Genomic DNA, 23,029 nt, shown 5'->3' with positions numbered 1-23,029 from the left:
GCTGTTCCTCACCCAGTTGTATTTCTCCTATACAGTGTTTTCTCTGCTTCACACCTCTGTACAGAGGCGTAAGCACCACCCAGGATGGTCATGCCATGGAAAAATGCAACTGCGGCATTGAATGTGTGCTCATACTCAAATAAACTTGTTACACTTCTAACTGACGCTGCTACTGCTGCCTGTGTTGCAATACTACAATTGAAAGCACCCACTGCTGCTAGTACTACTACTCCTCCACCTACTGTAGTTCCCACACAGAGCAGACACAACGCACATGCCTTTGAAAAAGGATTGTGTTTTATTTACAGTGATTTTCCTCAGAATTACAATACAAATCATTTATAGAGCGAGTCTCCACAGACGGAGAATCCATTAAGAGCTTGAGGAGGTCAGCTGGAGGCCGAGTGTGTGTGTGACAGTAGAGTATGTGGAGCTTTGGCAGAGGGAAAGTCCTTGGATGTATCTGCAGCCTCCTCTTCCTCTTCTTCTCATCTTCCCCTTGGTTCTCCTGCTCAGTGACTCTCTCCTTTCTTTCCCACAACCTACATGACAACAAAATGAAACTTGTCATTCATAAGTACTAAGACACTCACAAAGAACCCTGAACATGAATGAACCCAGGTGGCTGTGTCTGGTCCGTACCCTCTTGAAGTCGTTCATGTTGGTGGCCTGTACTGGAGTGCCTATGAATGTCAGGTAGTTGATTTTTGTCGTCTCCTCGTCTCCTTGGTTCGACTTGACAAACAACTGGTAAGACAAGAAAAAGGCAAATACCTTCAATAAACATCCCAAACCAGATAAACCTGTGGGGTTTTTTCACCACTAGATGGTTCCGTTACTGCCAGTGAAGCATGCACTCGCCAGGAGGGAGTGGTGTTAAGGAACGTTTTGTAAACACTGAATACTGCTCTTATAAATGCATGAGCAGCAAAACAGTAGCTAAAAATTCAGGTGTGATTGCTTTGTTTATTTTAATATATAAATAGTGTATAGGCTACTGGACAGCATCATCTGATTTGAAAGGCTGCAGTATTTTCAGTTTGTCTGATCGTTGATTCATGAGGTTAATTATTCCAGTAAAGTGAAGACATTTCTAAAATGAGCTGTCAATCACTTTTTATGAAGGGATGGGGCTATAAAGCAATATAGTAAGGTAACAAGTAATGTCACTATATATTTTTAATATTCAGTAAATAAGTAATATTATTATGTATGTGTATGATTATGTAAAAAGTTCCTTATTACAATTCCTGATTAGCTTGCCCAACACTGATTACAAGTAAAAGTCATGCATTATAAAAATGCAAGTAGAAAATGTAGAAGTACTACAGAATGGCCCCTGTTAGCATTATATAAGAATATATATTGAAGTAGATCATTTGATTCAGCTGTACGACATATCAGTCAGCTCTATCCAATCACATCATTTTACAATGTACGTATCGGTGCCGCTCCATCGATCTTGGATGTGCATATTACGCACAGTGATGATGTAAACATTGCTAAGGACACGTTTCCACTGAAAACCTGGAGTTTGTTGTCTCTTCCACCGTTCCATTGACCTTTTAACTACACCTCCTGTTTATGTATCCTTACAGGGAACAAAATTTTTTCTGTAATATCAGCCAGTGTTGACAAACACTGGAACAATATGAACATCTCTCTTAAATATAGTTATGCCATTAGTACATTGAAATGAATGAATGATTGATTGAATAAATAACCTCACAATTTGCGTGAATGCAGCTTCTTTCGATCACCTCACACCGAGTGGTGGGGAATTAATGAATCTGTACTTTATCTAGGTGTACAAGATTTATTATTGCAGACACTGTTGGTTGTAACTGACCCAAATCTTCACTGTTGCAAAGCTGCATCTTCCCTGTCGCTGTGTCACAACAATCTTTTGATAAACTCATTCTCATCAATACATATCTCTCCTCTGATTTGTGCAGATATGTCAGAACAGACTTCCTACTCTGAACTGCTTGATAAATATGGTCTCCGGTGTCCTGCTCGCTGCTTGAAACATGAAACACATTTTGAAATGATGACTACTGGGTGCCTCTTGTTGCTGCTGATGTGATCACCTTGACTGAAATCCATTAGCCAGTGCATTTCAATATATTTCAAATTCAATGACATTTTGTGGAAACCGTGGCTATGTTTCAGCAGGAACGTTGGTGATCTTACCGTAACACTCTGTACGTTCTGAAACTTGACGTAGCGCAGAGGAATCAAACCGTCTTCTTTGTAGTCTTCCTCTGTCAGCTCCAGAGCCTGAGTGGCTTCACTTCGCTCAGCGTCGTCAAAACCCATCGACTGAGGGAGATTGATGAACACCTTCACCACCTTAGGGGCTTGGGCTTTCACAGAGAAGGAAGGAAAAATGAAGGAGGGAAGGAAAGCAGGAGAAAATGATAGGTGTTATTTATCAGGGAACTGAAAATGGTTTTCACTGCAACACCTCCAGAGAGATTTAAATGAATGAAGTGTAGAGCAGCATATAAACCTCACCAAAGTCTGAGGACAGTAGCTTCATAGAGAAGAGCTTCACAGGTTGGTTGAAGGCGATAGTTATCAGCAACTAGATAATATTTAAAGGACAGTTGCATATTAGACAAATTATCAACAAATCTCATGAGACAGGTAAACGCAGAAAGAACAATCAGCTACCAAGCGGCTGAAATGTAAAGTTTGTCCTAAGTAAGCTAAACAGGCAAACAAGGTTATGTTGAACAAAATAACCGAATGATCACTGCAGATCCAAAAGATACTGTATAAAGACACCAGCCCTAACAATACTACAGCAAAACAACACCGGGGTCTGTATTGGAGTGGGTGTGTTGCAGTAAGGTTACACGTAGAAGACAAAGAACCAAATGTCCCGTTTAAAGCCACCACATGTTTATCTGCCTACGAGGCAGGGTTGTACAACTCTTCAAAGTTTTGACAGAAGCAGTAATTCAGAAGAATGCCTCTTGCTACATGTTACAAAGTATTTTACCCAGCATGTTTGATTTCATGCATGTCATTGACCAATGCAGTGTATTGTTAGATGATGTGGCAATGTATCGCGGTAAAGGTTTAAAAAGCATCTACTGTTTCGCCTGAAGACCGTGTGTTGCAGCGGACCGTGGTCTCACTGAAATGAAGCCGGGAGGAACACAACTTGTTTGGGAAATAAAAAACCCATTTGTCGTTACACACAGTATCTGTGAGGCCTTTGGCTGGTTACCAGCTGTGACAGCGTGGCTGGTATTGTTTTCACCTTGTGAGTGTGTGTGTGCGTGTGTGTCACCACGGCAAAATGTGGTCCTGCAGACACCTACTGTAGCAGGAACTACCACAGAAGCAGTTTTCAGTACTTCGTCAATGTGATAGCGTCACATCTGTGCAAGATGCAGTCATGAAACTTTACAGGTGTGTAGCTGAGATCAAAATGAACGCCTACAAGAGCTGAGTACTCATGTATTAATGTAGTAATGACTACTGAGTAATCATGTTGTGTGTGTGTGTCATGCCAGGAGTGATCCCATCGCATGATTTCTCTTGTAGACTGATTTTGTTTTGTGTTGAAAATAGAGTAACCGATGAACAATGCAAACATTGTTCCAATCTGCCAAACATTATGCAAATAATGCCCAAACTGACTACATTCCCCTTCATTCTGTGATTGCAAGATCACACATTCAGGTGGGGAAGGGTCATTAAAGTTAACAGCTCCTACCTGTTCATCACAGTCAGACTCCAGGTAGGAGGAGTCTTTGATTAAGCAGTTATCGAAACCGCAGTCGTCGCTCTCATTGAGGCACTCACAGCCGGCTTTGCTGACAAAAGGCATGAGGTCCATCTGAAAGCAAGCAAAGAAGACAAAATAAACTTCCAGGTCTATTTCAGGCTTATTGTAACATTCACATATATCCATGTCCTTTTGAAGCAACTTCCTGAGTCACAAAAGTGGGATCCTCAATACATACTCATTACTTTCTTCTGTTTCTAAATTCATGACACATACTGTGTGTTTTCTTTTCTTTTTGTCTGTCAGATACCATTTCTTACACTCCAAAGGGCTGAGGATGTTCCCATCAGGACTGCAGCTTCAAGAGTAATATATAAAAAATGCAAGAGAATGGGGACTATCTGAGAAATGTTGACGGCCAACGTATAAACTTTTTATTAAATCCTACACACATACAACTGAAATCCTTCAACGGAGAGGGGTCAGGACATTGTCCACTCACGTATCCCTTTGGAATGTCTGAGTCCTCGCTGTTTCCTGGGTCATTCTCTGTGTGCTGTTTGATCTTCTCCTCCAGACCCGCAGCGTCCGCGCCCTGATACTGATCCACCCGAACCCGGTTCCTAAAGAACAGGAACGTCGGTGTGGCGGAGATGTTGTTGGCTGCAGCTGTCGCCTGTGAGAAACAGATGGTTTGTTATGGTCTGTTGCTTTGACTTAGTCTGCAACACCCAGAAAGACACTAATGGGTTTGGTCAACATTTTTCTCAAAGCCTATTTACCAGTCACATTCACTGTTTTAGCAGCCAATCAAGTCTTTATGACCAACACCAACATAGAAATTATTGTTACCATGAAGTTTTGTCTGTGTACTTAAAGCCTGATATATCTTCTTCCTCTGAGCCACAGAGCTCTATTGTTGTCCAAAAACTATTAACAACACAGCAGTGAGCCACAGTGGTGCACTGGGCGACATGTTCCCACACACACATTTTTTTCTGAGTCACACACATACACCATCCTGCTGGAAATACCATATCTATTAATCCGCTGCTGTAAATAGTCCCCAACAATAGCACTATTTCCTCCCATTTGATTAAGATTTGTTAAAAACTTCAGCACTCGGCTGTGTCAGGACATTACTTTATATTTGTGAGTCAAGAAAGAGAGAGCCGCAAACCGCTTTTTCTACGAGCCACCTGTGCTCCTGTTTGGTTAGTGGAACATAACGTGACAGACGGACTGACCAACAACAGAGAGGGAGGGTTTCCTTCTATCATACAAATCCTGTAACGTGTAATATTTCTCTCCTTACTTCTGAAAAATATGGAACAAAGGTGTGTCCCGTATCAACTCAATGTGGAACATGTCTTTAAGATTACAATACAGTACAATCGTACAGTTGACCTTATGTAATGTTTACAGTGCAGATCATTGACATTAGGTCTAAAGCACTAAATACGATTGATTTAGTGCTGATAAACACTAAGAGTCGTAATTCTCATCACTACCAACTACCACATCGTTGGTTTTAGTCTTTACATGGGATTTGTTGACAATAAGAAAAATATTGAATAACGCCAGCCTAATCCTTCAGAAACTCTACTTCCTCCAGACTACACAGACTTCTGGGGGAAGTTTGGTCCACCAGTTACCTTATTAACAAAATTATATGAATCTCTGAAAAAGAAAAAAAAGAGTTACATTAGAAAAAAAGCACACTTTCAATGACAGTGTTCCCCTTTTGACTTTTCTAGTGCAGCTTGTTTTGATCACATTAAGTGAGTGACGCTTGTCAGGTAAATATTTGCTGCAAGAAGGAGAAATATTACTTCACCACTAGAAGAAACAAAACCCGGATGTCATTGGTTTAAATAGGTAAAGTTCTCAGACCTGACTTAAGCTCTGGCCTAACAGTGCACAAATAATCAGAAAATCACAACATTATAAACGTGTTTTCAGAGGAAAGTGACTCAGCAACTAATTGTTCCTCTTGAATCGTTCTTCTTGCTGTGTTGGGGAAACCATGTGGTGAATGTGGCAGATCAGACTTACCTGACAGACATGAACATCTACTTCAAGGAAGACGACCAGCGGGTACTTGTTACTCAACATGTTGAACGCTGGAGCTATTCTGACACACGGCCGGCACCTGAGGAGGCAGAAGAGAGCCTGTAAGTCATCCGCTCTGGTCTGTCAAGTAGTTAGCTGAAACAATTAGTCAAAACATTGGTTAGTTAGGTTCTCAAATGTCAGGATTTTCAGTATGCCTCTGTTGTATATCATAGTGAACTGAATAGTTTAACTCATTTGGCAGACGAACTTACATTTGAGGAATAACATACAAACATCAATAGAGATAAGAAATATACAAGTGACAGTAGATACCAGTAACAGCAGCAATAAATACTAGTAACAGATCAATAGGGTAAATACCTAGGTGAAGAAGTGAGTTAATAAATAGTGCAATCAATACAAGAGAATTGTCAGGAGAATTGTACCATTGTGGTGTTACAGATGAGAACAGGGACTGACATTGCGTTGTGTGTAGCGATGGCAGAGCCAGACAGTGTTCCCTAGAGTAGCAGTGGCCGAGAAGGAACGTAAGCTTGTTTTATGGAGTTTAGCTAGATGGGTGGAGACCCAGTAGTCACTCTGTATGCAAACATTAGTGACTTGAATTTGATTTTGCGGGCCACAGGTAGCCAGTGGAGGTCACTGAGTAATGGAGTGACATGAGTCCTTTTGAGCTGATCAAAAACCAGACGTGCTGCTGCGTTCTGAACCATTTGTAGGGGACACACAAGCTGGAAGTCCCACTTGGAGGGCATTGCAATAGCTGCGGTTAGAGAAAACCATGGCCTGAACCAGAAGCTGGATGGTGTACAGAGTAAGGTAGTTTTGCTGTACATCAGGTAAAAGACAAGAAACAAAACTAAGAATCTGACCATGTATATGCCATCCTTCCAGCTTTTAGTGCATGACATGCTATGGACATTATTTATTACACAAAAAAATACTGGTTTTAGCTCGACCAAGACTGGATATTTACATTGACACAGAACATGAACAAACATTTTTGATAAGGATCCAATATTTTTTTAAATACCTGGACCATCAAGATATGTACTAAGCCGGTATTTACAAGTGTAAATACAACATTATAAGGACTGGCTACACAGAAGAGTAAAATACGACAGACCTTTTACTTTACATTTATACTAAGTAAAGTTGCTGCTTTTAGCTGGTGACGATCTCAGACTGGAGGCGACAGCCCACTCTCCACTTAATCAACCAGCACTTCATTACGACACCTCAGCAGCCAAGTTACTGTAATACTGCTTTGTCATTGTAAGCAACACAGCTAGTTAGCTAACACCTGCTAATGATAGCATGCTAACTTTGCTTTCCCAACGATGAAATCCTCTCAGATTTTCAACTCCGTGTCACCTCCCCCAGAACACTTAGCCGACGAGCTCTGAACGTTTTCCTGTCTCATGCTGAAAGCAGAGGCTAATGTGCTATGCCCCGAAGTCCGTTTAGTAAGCTTACCCAGCCATTGTGAACTTCACTACGGCAAGCCTGGAACCGGCGGCCGCTAGCTCCGGCTGGAAGTCCGGGTCACTCCCGATCACTTTAACACCCACCATGGTACAGTTTCCAGCTGAGATGTACGCTAGTTACCCCGGTGATGTTCAGGATAGTAAAATGGGCAACTTAATAAATACAACGTGTTGTGTTTTTAGCTTTCTGTCACTATATTAGCTAACTAGCTGTCCTGTTTCTGGGCCACACTACATGTACAGAGAGTTGCTTTAGGATGTGAGCTCCTGATTGGTCAACAGACAACAGGAAAGGCGGGTTCTTCGTCTTCTTTCTTTCCGGCAGACTCGGCACTGTTTAGTGCATTGCTGCCTCCCACCGGTGTAGTAGAACTATCCCCATTCCTGTTTGGTCATTTTGCGATGTAGCCTAGATGTTGCTTTATGGAAATTTTTTATTTCCCCATATCTCTCTTTTTGTAGCACCCCTGATTTTCATTCCCAGTGTGCCTAATTCTATAAAGAAAAGACTTCTTCATCATCTTTTTACATTTACATTACATTACATTTACTCATTTGGCAGACACTTTTATCCAAAGGGACTTACATTTGAAGAACAACATACAAGCATCAACAAAGCATCAATACAGCACAAGATCTACAATTGACAATACCTTAAGGTGACCAGTTTTCTAAAATGAAAACCAGGGACATTTTTGGTTTGGTGGTCAGTAGCCGTATTTCGACCAAAAGTACCCGGGACTTTTTAGTCCCGGATCTCTTTTGAAGGAACCAAAAGGTTCCTTCAGCCCACTGTTGTGTGCGTTTCCACCATGGTCTAAAGACCTGCGAAGATTAGGCAAATTAATCAGCTGACGTAGGCTGTCGGCCTGTACGCTTGACCATTAAAAACAGCTTTTTTGTGTGGGAGTCTAATGAAGAGACACACGATAAAGATCATTACAAATTTAATAACAAACTGGATAAAGCCGTTCATAAAATAACTCCAGCACAGAGAAAGCAACACAAACATAAAATCGCGACAGTTTGGAAGGTTGTTAAAACATTTCCAGCCCACAAGACTTGCAGATCAGCTGGCTGCACTCACGTCTGAGTCCGCCTGAGCGTCGGAGTAACAGGATGTTTAACGAGCTTTATTACCTGCTGTAGTCAGCTGTTCCGCTTGTTTAGCAGAGGGGGAGACCGACTTCAGCTCTGTGTAAAAACTTTCTGACCGATGAAAACTTAAAACAACAACTCTGGACCCAGTATTTAGCGTAACTCCAACAGCTGTTCGCTGTAAACACACCGCTGCACACTGGCTGCTATTTCCGAGCAACACATTTAATGCCGAAGTCAGGCGGACATTGGCGAGACTTGAGTGCTATTTGACTGTTGACAAACAACGTTGGAAAAGAGAGGAGCAGTAGCAGAAACCACCCGACATGCTCGATTTCAAGCCAGTAACCTCTACTCGCCCATTCAGAAATGAACTGCAAGGCAAGTCCCACCCCCTGAAAATACGAGTACTTTCGAAAAGTACTACCGCCCGAGCAGGAACTTTTTGGGGGTAAAATAAAGACCCCACTAAATTTAGACCCTGGTCCCTTCGGTGGAAACGCAGTAAGTTCCTCCAAAGGTTCCTATTTCCGGGGTATAGTTCCTTTGGTCAAAACACGGCTTATGTCATTCCAAAAATATAATGTTATCATAAATTAAAAAAAAAGGGGGGCAATTTCAGGTTATAATCTGTGAAATATAACTCTTCTGAATGAAATCAAGTCATTATGAGGCAGAAACTACCTTTCAGTCAATAAGTAGAGGCTGCAATCACTTTCTGGCAAGTAGAATACTTTTTACCATTTAAAGGTATTTTAAGAGGTAAAAAGTACTAGGTGAGTTATAATCTGTCAAATATAACCCTCATGAATATAATCAAGTCATTTCAGGGCAGAAATAACCTTACAGTCAATAAGTAGAAACTGCACTCACTTTCTGGCATGCCTGGTTACGCTATAAACTGCAAGCACAGTTTATTTGGCCACAACTGAGATTATTCCGTTAAAAGTATCACAAAGACATACCTTTGCTATGGACATAAAGTGATGTTTGTTTGCAAGATATGTCTGTTTGATCCTGATAAAAGCAGCTGTAGACGTAAAGAGACTGGGCGATACAGCTTTAACATGCTGCCTGCGCTCCCGCAGACGGCAATCAGTTTTCGGGGGACGATCACGTTTTGATGCGACACCTGTCTGCTCTGCTGTCCAGTCTTTCTGGCCATGTAAAATCTGATTTCAAGTCTGTTAACACATACAGTCTGTGATTAACACACAGTTAAAAACTGGGACATTTCCAGACGGGGACAGGTCACCAAAACCTGGGACTGTCCCCTGAAAACGGGCATGTCTGGTCACTAAAATGCCTGGTTAGTAAGGGCAGCAATTAAAACTAGTAAGAGCTAATAGCACATATGGTGTCAATGGCATAAATACCTAGGGAAAGAAGTAAGAGTTAAGAAAAAAGTGCAATCAATACAAGAGAATTGTAGGGGATAGAAGAAGAAGAAGAAGAAGAGCAAAGGAAGTGCATATTAGAGGTTAGGAGTTAGAAGTGTTATAAGAGGAAGTGTTCTCAGAAGAGATGAGTTCTCAAGAGCTTCTTGAAATTAGATGGCATGTGGAAACTCGTTCTGAGATTGCTTTGTGTGTAGGGATGGCAGAGCCAGGCAGCGTTCGTTGGAGGAGCGCAGTGGCCGAGAAGGAACGTAAGCTTGTATTATGGAGTTTAGGTAGATGGGTGCAGACCCAGCAAACACTCTGTATGCAGCATTAGTGACTTGATTTGATCTGGGAATCCACAGGTAGCTAGTGGAGGTCACTGAGTAATAGAGTGACATGAGTCCTTTTGGGCTGATCAATTACCAGATGCACTGCTGCGTTCTGAACCATTTGTAGGGGTTTCACCGCACAGACTGGAAGACTTGGAGGGCATTGCAGTAGGCGTGGGGAGAGATAATGATGGCTTGTACCAGTAGCTGGATGGCATACTGAGTAAGGTAGATCCTGATTTTTCTTATGTTGTATAGAGCAAAGCACCACGACCGAGAGTCATCAGCAACATGGTCTGAAAAGGACAGCTGGTTATCAATCATGGCAGCCAAGTTTCTCACCACCCTGGTTGGAGTGATGGTTGAGGAGTCAATTTGTAGAAAGATTGCTTGGCTGGAATGACCAAGAGTTCAGTCTTCGAGAGGTTTAGTTGAAGGTAGCAAGCCTTCATCCATGTAGATATATCCGAGAGACAGTCCGTGATCCGCGCCGAGACGGTGGGGTCGTCTGGCGGGAAGGCTGGGTAGAGTTGTGTATCATCTGCGTAGCAGTGGTAAGAGAAGCCATGCCAGTGAATGATCGGCCCCAGTGAGGTGGTGTAAATTGAGAAGAGAAGGGGCCCTAGCACCGAGCCTTGGGGCACCCTTGTGGAGAGTCAGTAGGAGGAAGATAATTGTCCTTGCCACAAAACATTGTATGTATTGTATGGCCTGAGAGGATTTGAACCACAGGAGTACTTTGCCTGAGACACCAGATACTGGTACACCCCAAAGACCGCACACCCATACACAAGAAAAGCAATCTAGTGTATGCAATCCAATGCAGCGAGGAATGCACAGACCTGTACATTGGGGAAACTAAGCAACCGCTACACAAATGCATGGCTCAACACAAAGCTAACTCCTCAGGTCAAGACTCTGCATTACTTACATCTGAAGGACAAAGGACACTCATTTGAGGATCACCATGTGCACAGAAGATGGATGGTTTGAAAGGTGTCAAGGAAGCCATTTACACCCAGGATGAGAAGCCGTCGCTGAACAGAGGAGGGGGTCTACGCAACCACTTATCACCCACTTACAATGCTGTCCTTTCATCACTTCCCAGGAAACTGAACAAACTTTTCCACTTGGGCTCAGGTGAAGATACCAACGATGGTTGTTCAGACTTGGCCACGGGTGGTTCTAACGACCATAACGACTGTCGTTACCACAGCCAGGAGCACTAACGAACCAGTGGTATCGACGATCCTAGCTAACGATCCCAGAGAGGTTAAATAGCTGAGTTTCCTTACCAGTCAGTCAGAAGTGAAGAAGTCTCTTGGATTAGGGACGAAATATCTTCTAGTTTTTTCTACGAAGTCCATCTGCCCTTGACCTCAACCTTCATTGGATTACTTTGACCTGGATGACTGAGAACCTTCACAGATGCCATCCTCATGAAGTAACATCAGTATTTCCCAGTGTCTCATACAAAGAAGGAAATAAAGCAGATCAAATCCAAAACTGCAATTATTATCCACTTTTCCTGTAGTGTAGGTAAGTGATGACTGATAGCTTAACTAAGTTAGACTTTAACTTTTCTCATAATTACGTGATCCTGATCTGGTAATTATTATGAGGTAACCTAAGGTGTTTAATTTTTTTTCTTTGTTGGCTATGCACTTTAATACTACAAATAAGCAATGCATTCTTTTTCTCTTGACACTCCCTCTCAATGCCCTGCTTGATTCTGCTTTATATTCCACCTCACCAAAAGTGGCATTAATATCTAGACTCTTCATGGTTCAACTTTTTTTGTGTATATAAAAAAGGCAAAAACCACACATATGCATAACTCCCAATTCAACTGACTAAAACTAAAGTTATTAATGTTATATGAAAAACAGAGAATGTCTTAAATGTTTCTGTAGTGCCTTTTATCTCTCACTGCACTGCAGCTACACTACATTGTGTACTTTATATCATTTTTTGTTTTGTTCAATTTTAGCTGGTTTTTAAAGTTATATTATATATGTTATTCTTACAAATCATATTAATAAGAGTATGTTTTATATTTCGTGTGCCTTGTTGTTACAGCAGTTCCCTTGACAAAGGCTTATTTATCACATATGTGACACACATCCATTAAAATAATATATTATTATAATATGCATATTTGCATCAGCCCACTGTTAAATAATTTTCACGTTAAACCCAAATGCTCTTCTCAAATGATTAACACACAGTATTTAGGTAAACAACAAAAATGGACATGTTTGACAGCAACAGGCAGGCAGCATTTCCCCTGTAAACCACCACCTGGTTTAATTAAGAATTCAATTACACGCCTTTACCTGTGCTCACGTGACCAGGACATACTGCCCACTTCCGCAGTACAGAGTTCCATAATGCCACGCGTTGTTTTTAACGAGCCCTTTGTTGTTGGTTAAAGTAGGCTATTGGGCGAATCGGACCGGTCCTGCAGGTTTGGTCAGAGCAGGTGAGACAGCGGAGGAAGAAGGGCGGGGAGACGCAGCCGGAGCTCTCTACAAGCAGGAAGCAGAGGACAACATGGTGCGGTGACAAAACGCCCGGACACCGACTGAAAACAGGATTCACCGTTTTTTTTATCTATCTGCAAAGGACACGAGTAAGTCCAGTTGGATATGTACATTTACCTGTGTGTGCGTCTGCGTGTTTTGCTCTGAGTTTTTAGCTTCAGTAGTATTTAAAAAACCCCGAGAGCAGCAGATCACCTGGGCGGCTGCTGCTCAAATCACCTTTCCTCTCTTCATTTTGAGACTTCATATATTACCACACCAATTCATAACGACCCAACAGGTCAGATATGACGAAAACACAAAGTTACACAAACTTTGGGCTTTTACTATTAAACTTTCTCTTTCTTCTGATAATCTTGTGTCTTACCGTGGTGACAAAACACATCATTTGTCAAAAAGTAATACTCTGTATAGGATCTTTGTTTTTGCGCTTTAGGTTTACTTTGAAAGGGAGGACAGCGTTGTTTTAATTAGAATGATCAGGAAAACCCCACTCTCAGTGTTCATCATTCACCATCTGTGGGCTGGGTGGGTGGCTGGACACATTTATGCTGGAAAGGGACTTGGAGTTCAATATTTTACACGGGCGGGGGTAAGACCACCTCAGCCTATTAAACCGAAAAACAAAAATAGGCTTTAATAGTGAAGGCCATCAAAATCTGCCACCACTGGTTCCCAAACTAGCAGTCACTCTACAATGGGTTTAAAGATGATAAAACAGGATAAGAAAGTAGAAAAATATTTATAATATCATGAATATAATTTCTGCTACATAAAATCCTGTTTAATTTTCTTGTAGTCTTTCCTCTGTTCCCTAAGGCCAAAATGTTTGGAGGCACTGTCACAATGGTGACATTTGTAGACTAAAGTGTCTATGGTGCACTTCATATTTGATTATTAATGCATAGATATTTCCGGAAGTAGTCTTAGTTTTGTCCCACCTAAAAACAATTAACCCTTACCCTTCAGGTGCTCCATATGTATGGGATTTTTGCTAAGAAGTATAATTTCAATTATCTTTGAGCCACCATTTATTTATTTATTTATTTATTTTTTTAATAATAAAGTGGCATTCCACCCAAAATCAATTTTGTGAGTTTGAGAACTCCATTAAAAATTCATAAAAATGTAACACTCAAACCATCCTTTGGACTTCCAGTACTTTATTTCTGCTGTGAAAACATTAGTCCCAGTTTGTCCTGTCTAGTATAGCCTTTTTTAACTGACATGAATCAACACTGACAACAATTACAGCTGCTGTTTTCTGTTCAAAAGCAAACTACAAACTTTTTTTTACAGCCACCTCTTGGTCTGAGGGAGATACATGTATGATACTGGGTGCAGTGTCAATTTAACTAATCACAACATACATTTATGACAGAAAACAGAAGCCTGGAAGACTTCCAGGTCGGCTGTAAAACACACCTACATACTCTGAGGTGGTGTGTCAACACAGAGTCAGATCCTGAACGCATGTGTCCAACCAGCCTGGGTGTTTTTTTGTTTTTCCATAAACAAGCAACGAATCTCGTCTGCAGACGAAGCAAGTTTGAGTCTTTTGATTAGGGAAATGTTTGCCTCCTTATGGAAATGGTTGACCTTGTCTGAGGATTTGAAGTGTGACTTGAAATGCAAATAGATTGAAGGTTTAGCTGAGGTAAAGACATCATGGCAGCTGTTTTAAATCTTCATCTGTATATTTTCCATGCTGATGGCCTGGCAGGTTGAAGTTTGAAAGTTTCTTTATTGTACATGTTGTTGAAGGAGCTCAGTTTCTATTAAGGATCTGTGTGAACATCCTTAACAAGACTTTTGTACAAAGTAAGTATTCCTCAAAAATGTCTTAAATTCATTAAATCTTGGAGCCATGATTCTTGTCATGTTAACCAGCACCAAAAATGGAATACTGTGAAACTTCCATGGCTAATCTTGGAGATGAATGCCAGATTCTTTAACTTTGACACTGTGCTATTTGACGTGAAAGCCTATCTAGGAAGTGATGAGATGCTGTACGAGCATGAATGTGTAAATTAAGGTGAAATCTATGAACCCCTTAAATTCTACATAATTCGTCCATCAAGGGCTTAAGACCCGCAAAAAAATTTGTTCCTTTTATTTGACCAATCAGGCAGGCTATGTCTTTCATGTGGCCCTGTCTGTATAGGGTCCCTGGGCCCCCTAATATGTTTCACCATGGTAACATATTAGGCAGCATATATCTGGGGATGCATGTTATGCTATATGGCTTGCACTCCATAGCGCTTAGACCAGGGGGTGCTCAGTGTTTTTAAGGGGTTTTGGTTTTCAGTTTTTCAAATGAATTCATGTACTCTGGCTAGATTAAGGTGTATGGTAGAGATTTCTGTTTTGTTAGTAGGGCATGAGAATGTTAAGAGACCCGATTAAATACATACCAGTGTTTAAAAAAAAAAAAAAGGAAAAAGAGAAACCCACTCACTCATATGTGCAAAGTAGGAGGCAAATTCAACTGACTACATAGAAGATGATGTTAGTGTGCGACTGGCTTTAGACTGAGATAAGAAAAGTCAACAAAGGCAAAAGCAAATCTAGAGAACCTCAGGGTTGTGCGCTGTGATAGCATTTGCTCTTATTACTTCAATTGTCAAAAGTCAGGTCCATTTTCACGAGCAGAACTCGACTTCAAACACAAGTGGTGGCTGCTTGGTGCGTTTACTACTTAGTTCTTACTGCTGCTTAGTTGCGAGGATTTTAAGGTGGCAGTTAATATCTATGTGTGTGAAATTATATAATTTGCTTGTGAACATATATTATTGTACACAAATGACATGACACAAATCTGAAGTCTAAAATAGACATCGTACAGCAGTTTACAATACTGTGGAACGGGATTTTACAACTCTAAGTTATCGCAGTGATAATTATTTTATCCTCCATCGACCATGACTACAATGTAGAAAGTAGGAAATACCCAATCCATGTTAAAATGCCCAAAATCAATAGTTTTAACTATAAATAACAATGTATCAAATGACAATGTGATTGTGAAAGGGTTTGCTCATAGTGATGAAATTACAGAGAATTTGTCACCTGTTTTTGCAGCTCCCATCTGCTTTTATAGGGCTTTTCATTAGGCCTGCAACCGACTAAAGATTTTACTAGTTGACTAGTAGTAGCATGTTTCTGATATTAATTTAGTTAATATTTTTTTGGGGGGCATCAGAAAATGGTTTGAGTTGCAGGGCTAAGAAAGAATGTTTTAAGTAACATTGTCAACGCTGATCCGAACAACCAGCACGAAGACCGAAGAGTTTGTTAATTTATTTCATTACAGTTCAACATCGTCTCTTCCTGGTCTCCTTTAACTTTACACTGGCTAGCACCAAAGATAGGTTAGCATGGTAAATTTAACCTTCACTGATACTTAGCCTACAGATAGGTCTAATAGGTGATTTACAGTCTTGCAAAAATAAACATTAACTTAGAAAAAAAGACTTCAGTTTTGTATTTTTGTACTCACCAGGTGAAATGTTTTTCCTACTGGCAAAACTGATTGGCTCAGGGAGATTTTCAACTGCAGGCTCGATGACGGGGCTGCACCACTGTGTAGTGTCTTCATGATACTTTTGCTTTGATACAATACCAAGTTTAGTATCACAATACTCGATACCCAAACGATATTTGAAACTAAAACGGTACTGATTTATACTCAATACTTTTGAATTAATTGAAGGGTGAAAACGAAAGTTGGTAGACTTGGGGCGGAGATGGGGACTTGAGTTAGAGGCTCAGACTCGAGTGCGACTTAAGTCGCACACACAGTGACTTCAGACTCGACTTGAGACTCGTCCTCAATAGACTTCAGACTCGACTCGGACTCGAGGTGCGGGACTCGTGAACAATGTTTATTTTTAGTTGTTGACTTAGAGTAGTTTAAGCTGTCATTGATTACATGTAAGTTAAAAACAGGTTACAGCTTTATTGTTGAACATGTAACAGTTTTATTTAGTTAACTTTACACTGGGTTTGAAAATCAACAGGGTTTATTGACTTGCAGTAGTTACTTACTAGCTTATAATAACTCATTAATTGTAGACGCATTGTACATTAGGCGACATGGTTGTGCTCTGTAAGTTAAAAACAGGTTACAGGTTTATTGTTGATTATGCAACGTCACAGTTTTATTTAGTTAACATTACACTGGGTTTAAGAGTCTGGGGAGTGTGTTGACTTACAGTATTTAATAAGCTGTCAATAATTGCATTGCACATTACATGGTTGTGCTCTGTAAATGAAAAACGGGTTACAGTTACAGAATTCCTTAAAGCTCTGCAGTTTTATAAACTACCTGGACTGAATGCAGCAGGTGATCCAACATTCGTAATAACCACGAGAGACTTGAGACTTGACTTGGGCTCTTGCTCAGAGACTTGCGAGCATCTCTGACTTGAGGTTGATTGCATGGTGGTTTCACTTGAACACTGTAATTAAAACAAGAGCACCCGAAAAGACACGTGGATAAACTGTACAGTAAGGTGTTGTAAAACACAGTGTGTACAAAATGAAACAATCAAATCCTTAACTAGGGGCCTTTTTAATTTCATACATATCAGGGCAAATTGATAATCTATGGTGTATATATATATATATATATATATATATATATATAAATAATATTTTAGGTGAAATCTTAATACACAATGTATTATAGACTTGCTCAGTTTGATTCAGTAGAGCCACCATAGTTTAGATGTCACATGTGACGTCTAAACTATGGTGGCTCTAGCCCTATGTTATTTAGCTATTTAACCATTTTTAAAAGCACCAAAATGAGAGCCCCAAATAACTGTAGCTTTGATAAATTTGTCGTTTTGGAACTTACATTTTCTAATATGCTTGTCATGCTATTTACAATACAGGGTAGGCCCGACATGGATACGCTATACTACAGATGTGCTATGGATCTCGTATATTTTAGCAACTCATCACTGTTGTGCCAGCTGGCTAGCCACTTTTGCTAACCTGTTGTGTTTTGTACCCCTTGGAGTGGTCTTGGTGTCTGTCCCTGCGATGCTTGGTGAGGTTTGTTGAAGCATTTCCTACCTTGCCAGACGCCACTTTTATAGCACCTTTTGTATACAGACTTCATTATGTCAGCGGGTTCGCCATCAGCGAGAATTAGTAGAAGGTTATGTAGATAAAACAGAGTGGTGGATAAGCTTGTGTTTTGTGCTGATCTACATGCAGAGTCACTGTATTAAGTGGCAGTCCAGCAGAGAACAGGCAGCTATTGTTCCTTTTTGTTTTCCACCTGTGTGTTACAGTTATCAACTCAAACAGATTCCCCTCAGGGGCTGCAGAAACCCAACTCTGCATTAATCTGACTGATAACATCTGTTCTCACCCGTGCTGGGATGCTCAGCCACAGACAAATACTTGGCATTCCCCTCTGCTGTAACCTAGACCTGTCACATCAAGAACTCAAGTGAAATACTGTGTTACACTTTTCTTAAGCTTGCATCTTGCTCCCATAAATGATCACTTTAAGAAGGTCTATTCATTTGTTACAATTGCCAAGGAGATTTTTTTTTTTTCTGTTCCATTAGTCAGTTTAGCAGGTGATCTTAATAACGGTCTCTCAGATTTCAGTGAAATTTTGTTCAAAATTCAGCCACAGAAAAAAACAGGTGACTAGATTTTGTGGATCAGACTCAACAGGGCCATAATGTGGTAATTTTTATAACTACTTTTTTATTTTTTTTTAAAAATCATTTTGTCCTGGTGGACACAACTGTGTCCATCTAGGCTATGCTCTTGTTGTTTGTAATGTAGCCTATATTCTGTCATTTTGACATTTTCTTTTTCTTTTTTTCCCCACGTTCCTTTTCTTTTTCTCATATGTAGTACAGTGCGTTTTTGATTTAAAAGAAGAGAGGTTGTTTTAAAAATGTTTCTTAAGACGGTTTTACTATTTAACAGGAAATTTCTTAATTCAGTCCTGGAAGAAATGTTTCTGGGAAAGCAGGGTTTCTGGCGTGTGTGTGTGTGCCTTGGCAAACTTAGACGATACTATGTATTGAAACAAAGACATATTTATATTTCCAAGCCTCCATATCATGCAACTGTCATAAGTAAATACAAGGCGACCCGACCCTGGATAAGTGGATGAAGGTGGATGGATGGAAATACATCCTGGATATAAAAGACACCAAACTAAAATGTAATCACAGTTAAATTTATAAAAATAAAAAGGTTAAACAATTTATAAACAAAACATAGTAACAGACTCAAACATGACGTGCCCTCTCTCCTGCTGACAGCCATTTAATAAAATAATGTACATGGAGCAGCAAGTCCTCTATCCTGATTGACAGGTCGCCATGGTAGCAACATGTCAATCACAAGGTGGTCCCGTCCTAAAGCATGCGCTGCTTTCTGGTTTATTTCCCCCTAAATGGTACCGAATTTTACTAAATAAACACCATGCTGTGTCGAAGAAGACTTGAAGCTAGCTCCTTAGACCATAAACTCATTATGAAAGTGTTTACTGACAGAGGTAATAATTCAGCTGAGAAGTAGCAACATTTTACTATCATTTCTAATGGAACCGGACTTCTTTTTGCAACCAGCGGACTCGCCTCCCTGCTGGCCGTTAGAGAGCTTGATTAAGATTAAAGAAATAACTTTTGACAACCAATCGTCACGTCACTACAACCCTTAATTGGATAATGGTGCACACTAAGAGCTGCAAACTGAACTGCAGGATGTTGAGTTTCTAATGCGATTGTGTTCTTTTTTTTTTTTTTTTTTTTTTTTCTGGTTTTCGTTTTTTTTAATACTAATGTGGCCAGTAAGTTGCTAGTTCAACAGTCCTGATGTTACTTTTTACTGGCCCCGGGTGTTGTATGTATAATCCTTAAGGTTTACGTTATATGAATTCGAAATCTTACTTGTGTTTTTTTTTTAAAACTTTTTCCCTTAATTTAAGTCAAAAAGTAAAACTTTTTGGATATTTTAGATTCATTATAACTCCAAAATCCATAACTCAAAATATTAGAATAAAGAATGTATAATACAGAAATGTCGACCTTCTGAAAAGGTTCATTTATGGACTTGATCGGAGCTTTTTTTGCACAAATTATGGCATTAGTGCAGCGTGGCATGGAGGTAATCAGCCTGTGACACTACTGAGGTGTTATGGAAGCCCAGGTTGCTTTGATGGCGGCCTTCAGCTCGCCCGTATTGTCGGTCTGGTGTCTCTCAAGTTCCTCTTGACATTACCTCATAGATTCTCTATGGGGTTCAGGTCAGCCCAGCTGGCTGACCAATCGAGCACAGTAATACCATAGTCAGCAAACCAGTTACTAGTTGTTTTGGCACTGTGGGCAGGTGCCAAGTCCTGCAGGAAAAAGAAATCAGCATCTGCATGAAGCTTGTCAGCAGATATAAGCATGCAGTGCTCTAAAATCTCCTGGCAGATGGCTGCATTGACTCTGGATTTGATTAAAGTGGACCAACACCAGCAGATGACATGGCACCCCAAATCATCACTGACTGGGAAAACTTCACACTGGACTTCAAGCAACTTGGATTCTGTGTCTCTCCACTCGTCCCCCAGACCTTTAATTTATGAATGAAAAGTAAAATTCACTGGACTGTGGACCATTGAGTAAAGCCCAGTTCTGTTCCTCCTTAGCCCAGGGAAGATGCTTCAGATGTTGTCTCTGGTTCCGGAGTGGCTTGACACTAGGAATGTGACACATGTAGCTAATTTCCTGGACACGTCTGTGCCTGGTGGCTCTTGATACATTGACTCCAGCCTCAGTCCACTCCCCCGAAGTTCTTGAGTCGGCTTTGCTTGGCAAACCTCTCAAGGCTGCAGTCATCCCTTTTGCTTGTGCAAATTTTCCTATCGCACTTTAACCTTCCAGTCAACTATTCAAGTCAACATTTCTGTATTATACGTTCTTTATTCTAATATTTTGAGATATGGGTTTTTGATTTCCTTGAGCTGTAAGCCGTGATCAAGATTAAATACACCTGGAAAAACCTCAAATAGTTCACTTCATTTGAAATGAATCTAAAATAGTTTCCCTTCAGTATTTAAATTAAGGTTCAGAGGAAGTGATGCAAGCACTTCAAATGTACTGTTTGTAATCTAATTGATAAGCCCACCGAAATGCAATCTTGCAAAATGTACGGTCACTTTCTTCCATAGGTGCAACTAAAACACGATTCATTTAAATGACTGTGACCGGCCGATGTTTTGGGGGCGTCCTGTGTAGTTAGTGGATATCCGGGTAACGAAAGACTTCCTTTTCTGTGCTCTGGGCATTGTTTACAGTCCATTTATCAATGCGGTAACGCATCGCTTAGGGTTCAGAGATTAATAAAAAGTTTGGCGTCGGATGATAGCCGATGGGCTGACGTGTTCATCAATAATGATGAAAAATCTATTTTTTTATAACACTTTTGGTGTACTAGACTATTACTAATATACACATACTTTCAATTTTGAGTTTAACAGAAACGGGTAAATAGATTTAAATGAAATCCAAAAAGTAAAACAATATTTAAAGAATTTCTGGACAATAGACTTGTTTTCTTTACAGGATTCAGTGTTTGAGCTAGAAACTCTGGCAGTCATTAACAGGAAAGGAATATCTACAGATCCAGAGTGGTTTGGTCACAAGCAGAGAAACAAAGTCTCCTTATGTTTTGTAGTGTTTTTCTGAAGCCACCTCCTCTCCTCAGCTGTCTGCGCTAGAGCTGAACCTCCTCCCTTCTCTCAGGTTTCATTGTTGTTGCTCAGGTATGTTCTCCTCTTTCCCGCTCCTTGAATCCCTCCCCCGTCCTCCCTCCCTGCTCTTAGTAGTTCCCATAGCGACTTGCTGGGACAGACACCAAAACCTGTTTTCCGAGATGGCCGATCCTCGCAGCCCTGCTGTTGTACGTGTGAGATGAGCAGTGAGTTTTGAGCTCTCGGGAGGGGGAACCCAGTGAATTTTACCCCCGCCCCCCATTATTTCCACATAGACAAAGTAATGTGACTCACAGTTGGAGAACTTCTATGTCTTGCATAGGCATGCCCCTCTCTGGGTTGAATCATCAGTACAAAAGATTAATAACCATGACAGAAAAAAACCTGGCTCTTTGATTAAAAAGTTGAAGGTACAAGCCTGTGGACATAAAAATTACAGAATGTGTTCATTGATGAGCTTCAGAGCTTATGTACACTAAATGTGTATGTAACTTAGGATATATACAGGTTTAGATAGGAATACAGAACTGGGGCTAAACCTTTCCAGAACCAGCGGCTCCTCACACTGCACACCACAATTAACAATATCAGGAAAACTAGAAACAAAATGAGCCAAGTTTAAATTGAATAAACTATACAAGTAATGTTTTGAGTATGAACTATACTGCTTCTCACACATTTTGCATGCTGTGTCATTGATAGATAATTGTCTATTTCTCATTTCTTCCTGTCAAACGTCTCTTCACCGGTCAATTTGCTGTCTGAATAACTTGCAAAATTGAATGTTGATAGCCAGGATCAGACCACTTTGTTTTGTTTATCATGCCCAGACAATCAGGTTTTATATCCTGACTGGTTATTAAACAAGTCAGAAGTTGGTTGTTAGTCATGGACTTAAACGTCCTGCCTCAGCTTCACAATAAAATCTCCAGTGGGTTGCAGGTGGAAAGATTTTAATGTGAAGATTACGATTTAAGATGAACTCTGCGATGGACTGATAGACGTTACTCTTCTGCTGGCACAGCCAAAGAGAGCAGATCAGAAAACAATGATGCTGATGTCTGTCTGTTAACTGGGGGTTTAAACATAAATCTGCTGCTCTGACACACAGGAACTCTAAAACTGCTTTTAAAATTGTGTCTTTACTCTCAACTACACTGCCTGCCTGACACCTTGAGCCAGTCAGATTTGTGAGTTTACTGCATCATTACACCTCAATCATTTGAGAGATTAAAAAGATTTATTTTTAAAAACGACAGGACAAAGTGTCTTATTTAAACCAAGTATTGAGGTATGTGTCTGACTTCTACATTCCAAGCCAGTTCACCGCAACAAAAATGTTTTGTTGTTTCACGATCAATCTTTATTTGTAATAGTGTGCATGCCTTCAGTGATGACGTGTCTCTAAAAACAGTGTTTGGATGAATGCAGGTGTGACATTGCTTTGATGATTTGATGTGGTGTATTCCTTTGGAATGGAATGTTGTTTGTCTGGATGTTGAAGGCTAAAAAAAAACACACTGAAGAAACGTATCTTCAGATCAAGTCTGATGTATTTCTTTTAGTCCAGCTTGACTCAGGCTGTGACAAAACACTTTATCATCTTGAATTTGGGTAGCGTTCCTCCTCTGG

At 40.4% G+C, this 23,029-nt stretch overlaps 2 protein-coding genes across 2 annotated transcripts in view; one reads left to right on the top strand and one right to left on the bottom strand.

Annotated features, from left to right (window-relative positions):
- Positions 1-275: 275 nt before the first annotated feature.
- On the bottom strand, positions 276-7,581 carry txnl1 (thioredoxin-like 1). Its single transcript, XM_046066071.1, has 8 exons — positions 7,295-7,581; positions 5,798-5,894; positions 4,245-4,418; positions 3,731-3,853; positions 2,518-2,587; positions 2,194-2,366; positions 643-747; positions 276-542 (listed from the first exon to the last, which is right to left on the bottom strand). The coding sequence occupies exons 1-8, from the start codon at positions 7,390-7,392 to the stop codon at positions 513-515; spliced, it is 870 nt and encodes a 289-aa protein (XP_045922027.1). The 5' UTR covers positions 7,393-7,581; the 3' UTR covers positions 276-512.
- A 4,901-nt stretch (positions 7,582-12,482) lies between these two features.
- Positions 12,483-23,029, top strand: part of atp8b1 (ATPase phospholipid transporting 8B1) — a 38,294-nt gene continuing 27,747 nt past the window's right edge. Inside the window, exon 1 of the mRNA XM_046066070.1 lies at positions 12,483-12,746. The gene's annotated coding sequence lies outside the window, so the exon portion shown is untranslated. The remainder of the gene's footprint in view (positions 12,747-23,029) is intronic.

Source organism: Micropterus dolomieu, linkage group LG13, assembly GCF_021292245.1.
Source record: "Micropterus dolomieu isolate WLL.071019.BEF.003 ecotype Adirondacks linkage group LG13, ASM2129224v1, whole genome shotgun sequence".
NCBI lineage: Eukaryota > Metazoa > Chordata > Actinopteri > Centrarchiformes > Centrarchidae > Micropterus > Micropterus dolomieu.
This window is presented reverse-complemented; position numbering and strand designations above follow the sequence as displayed.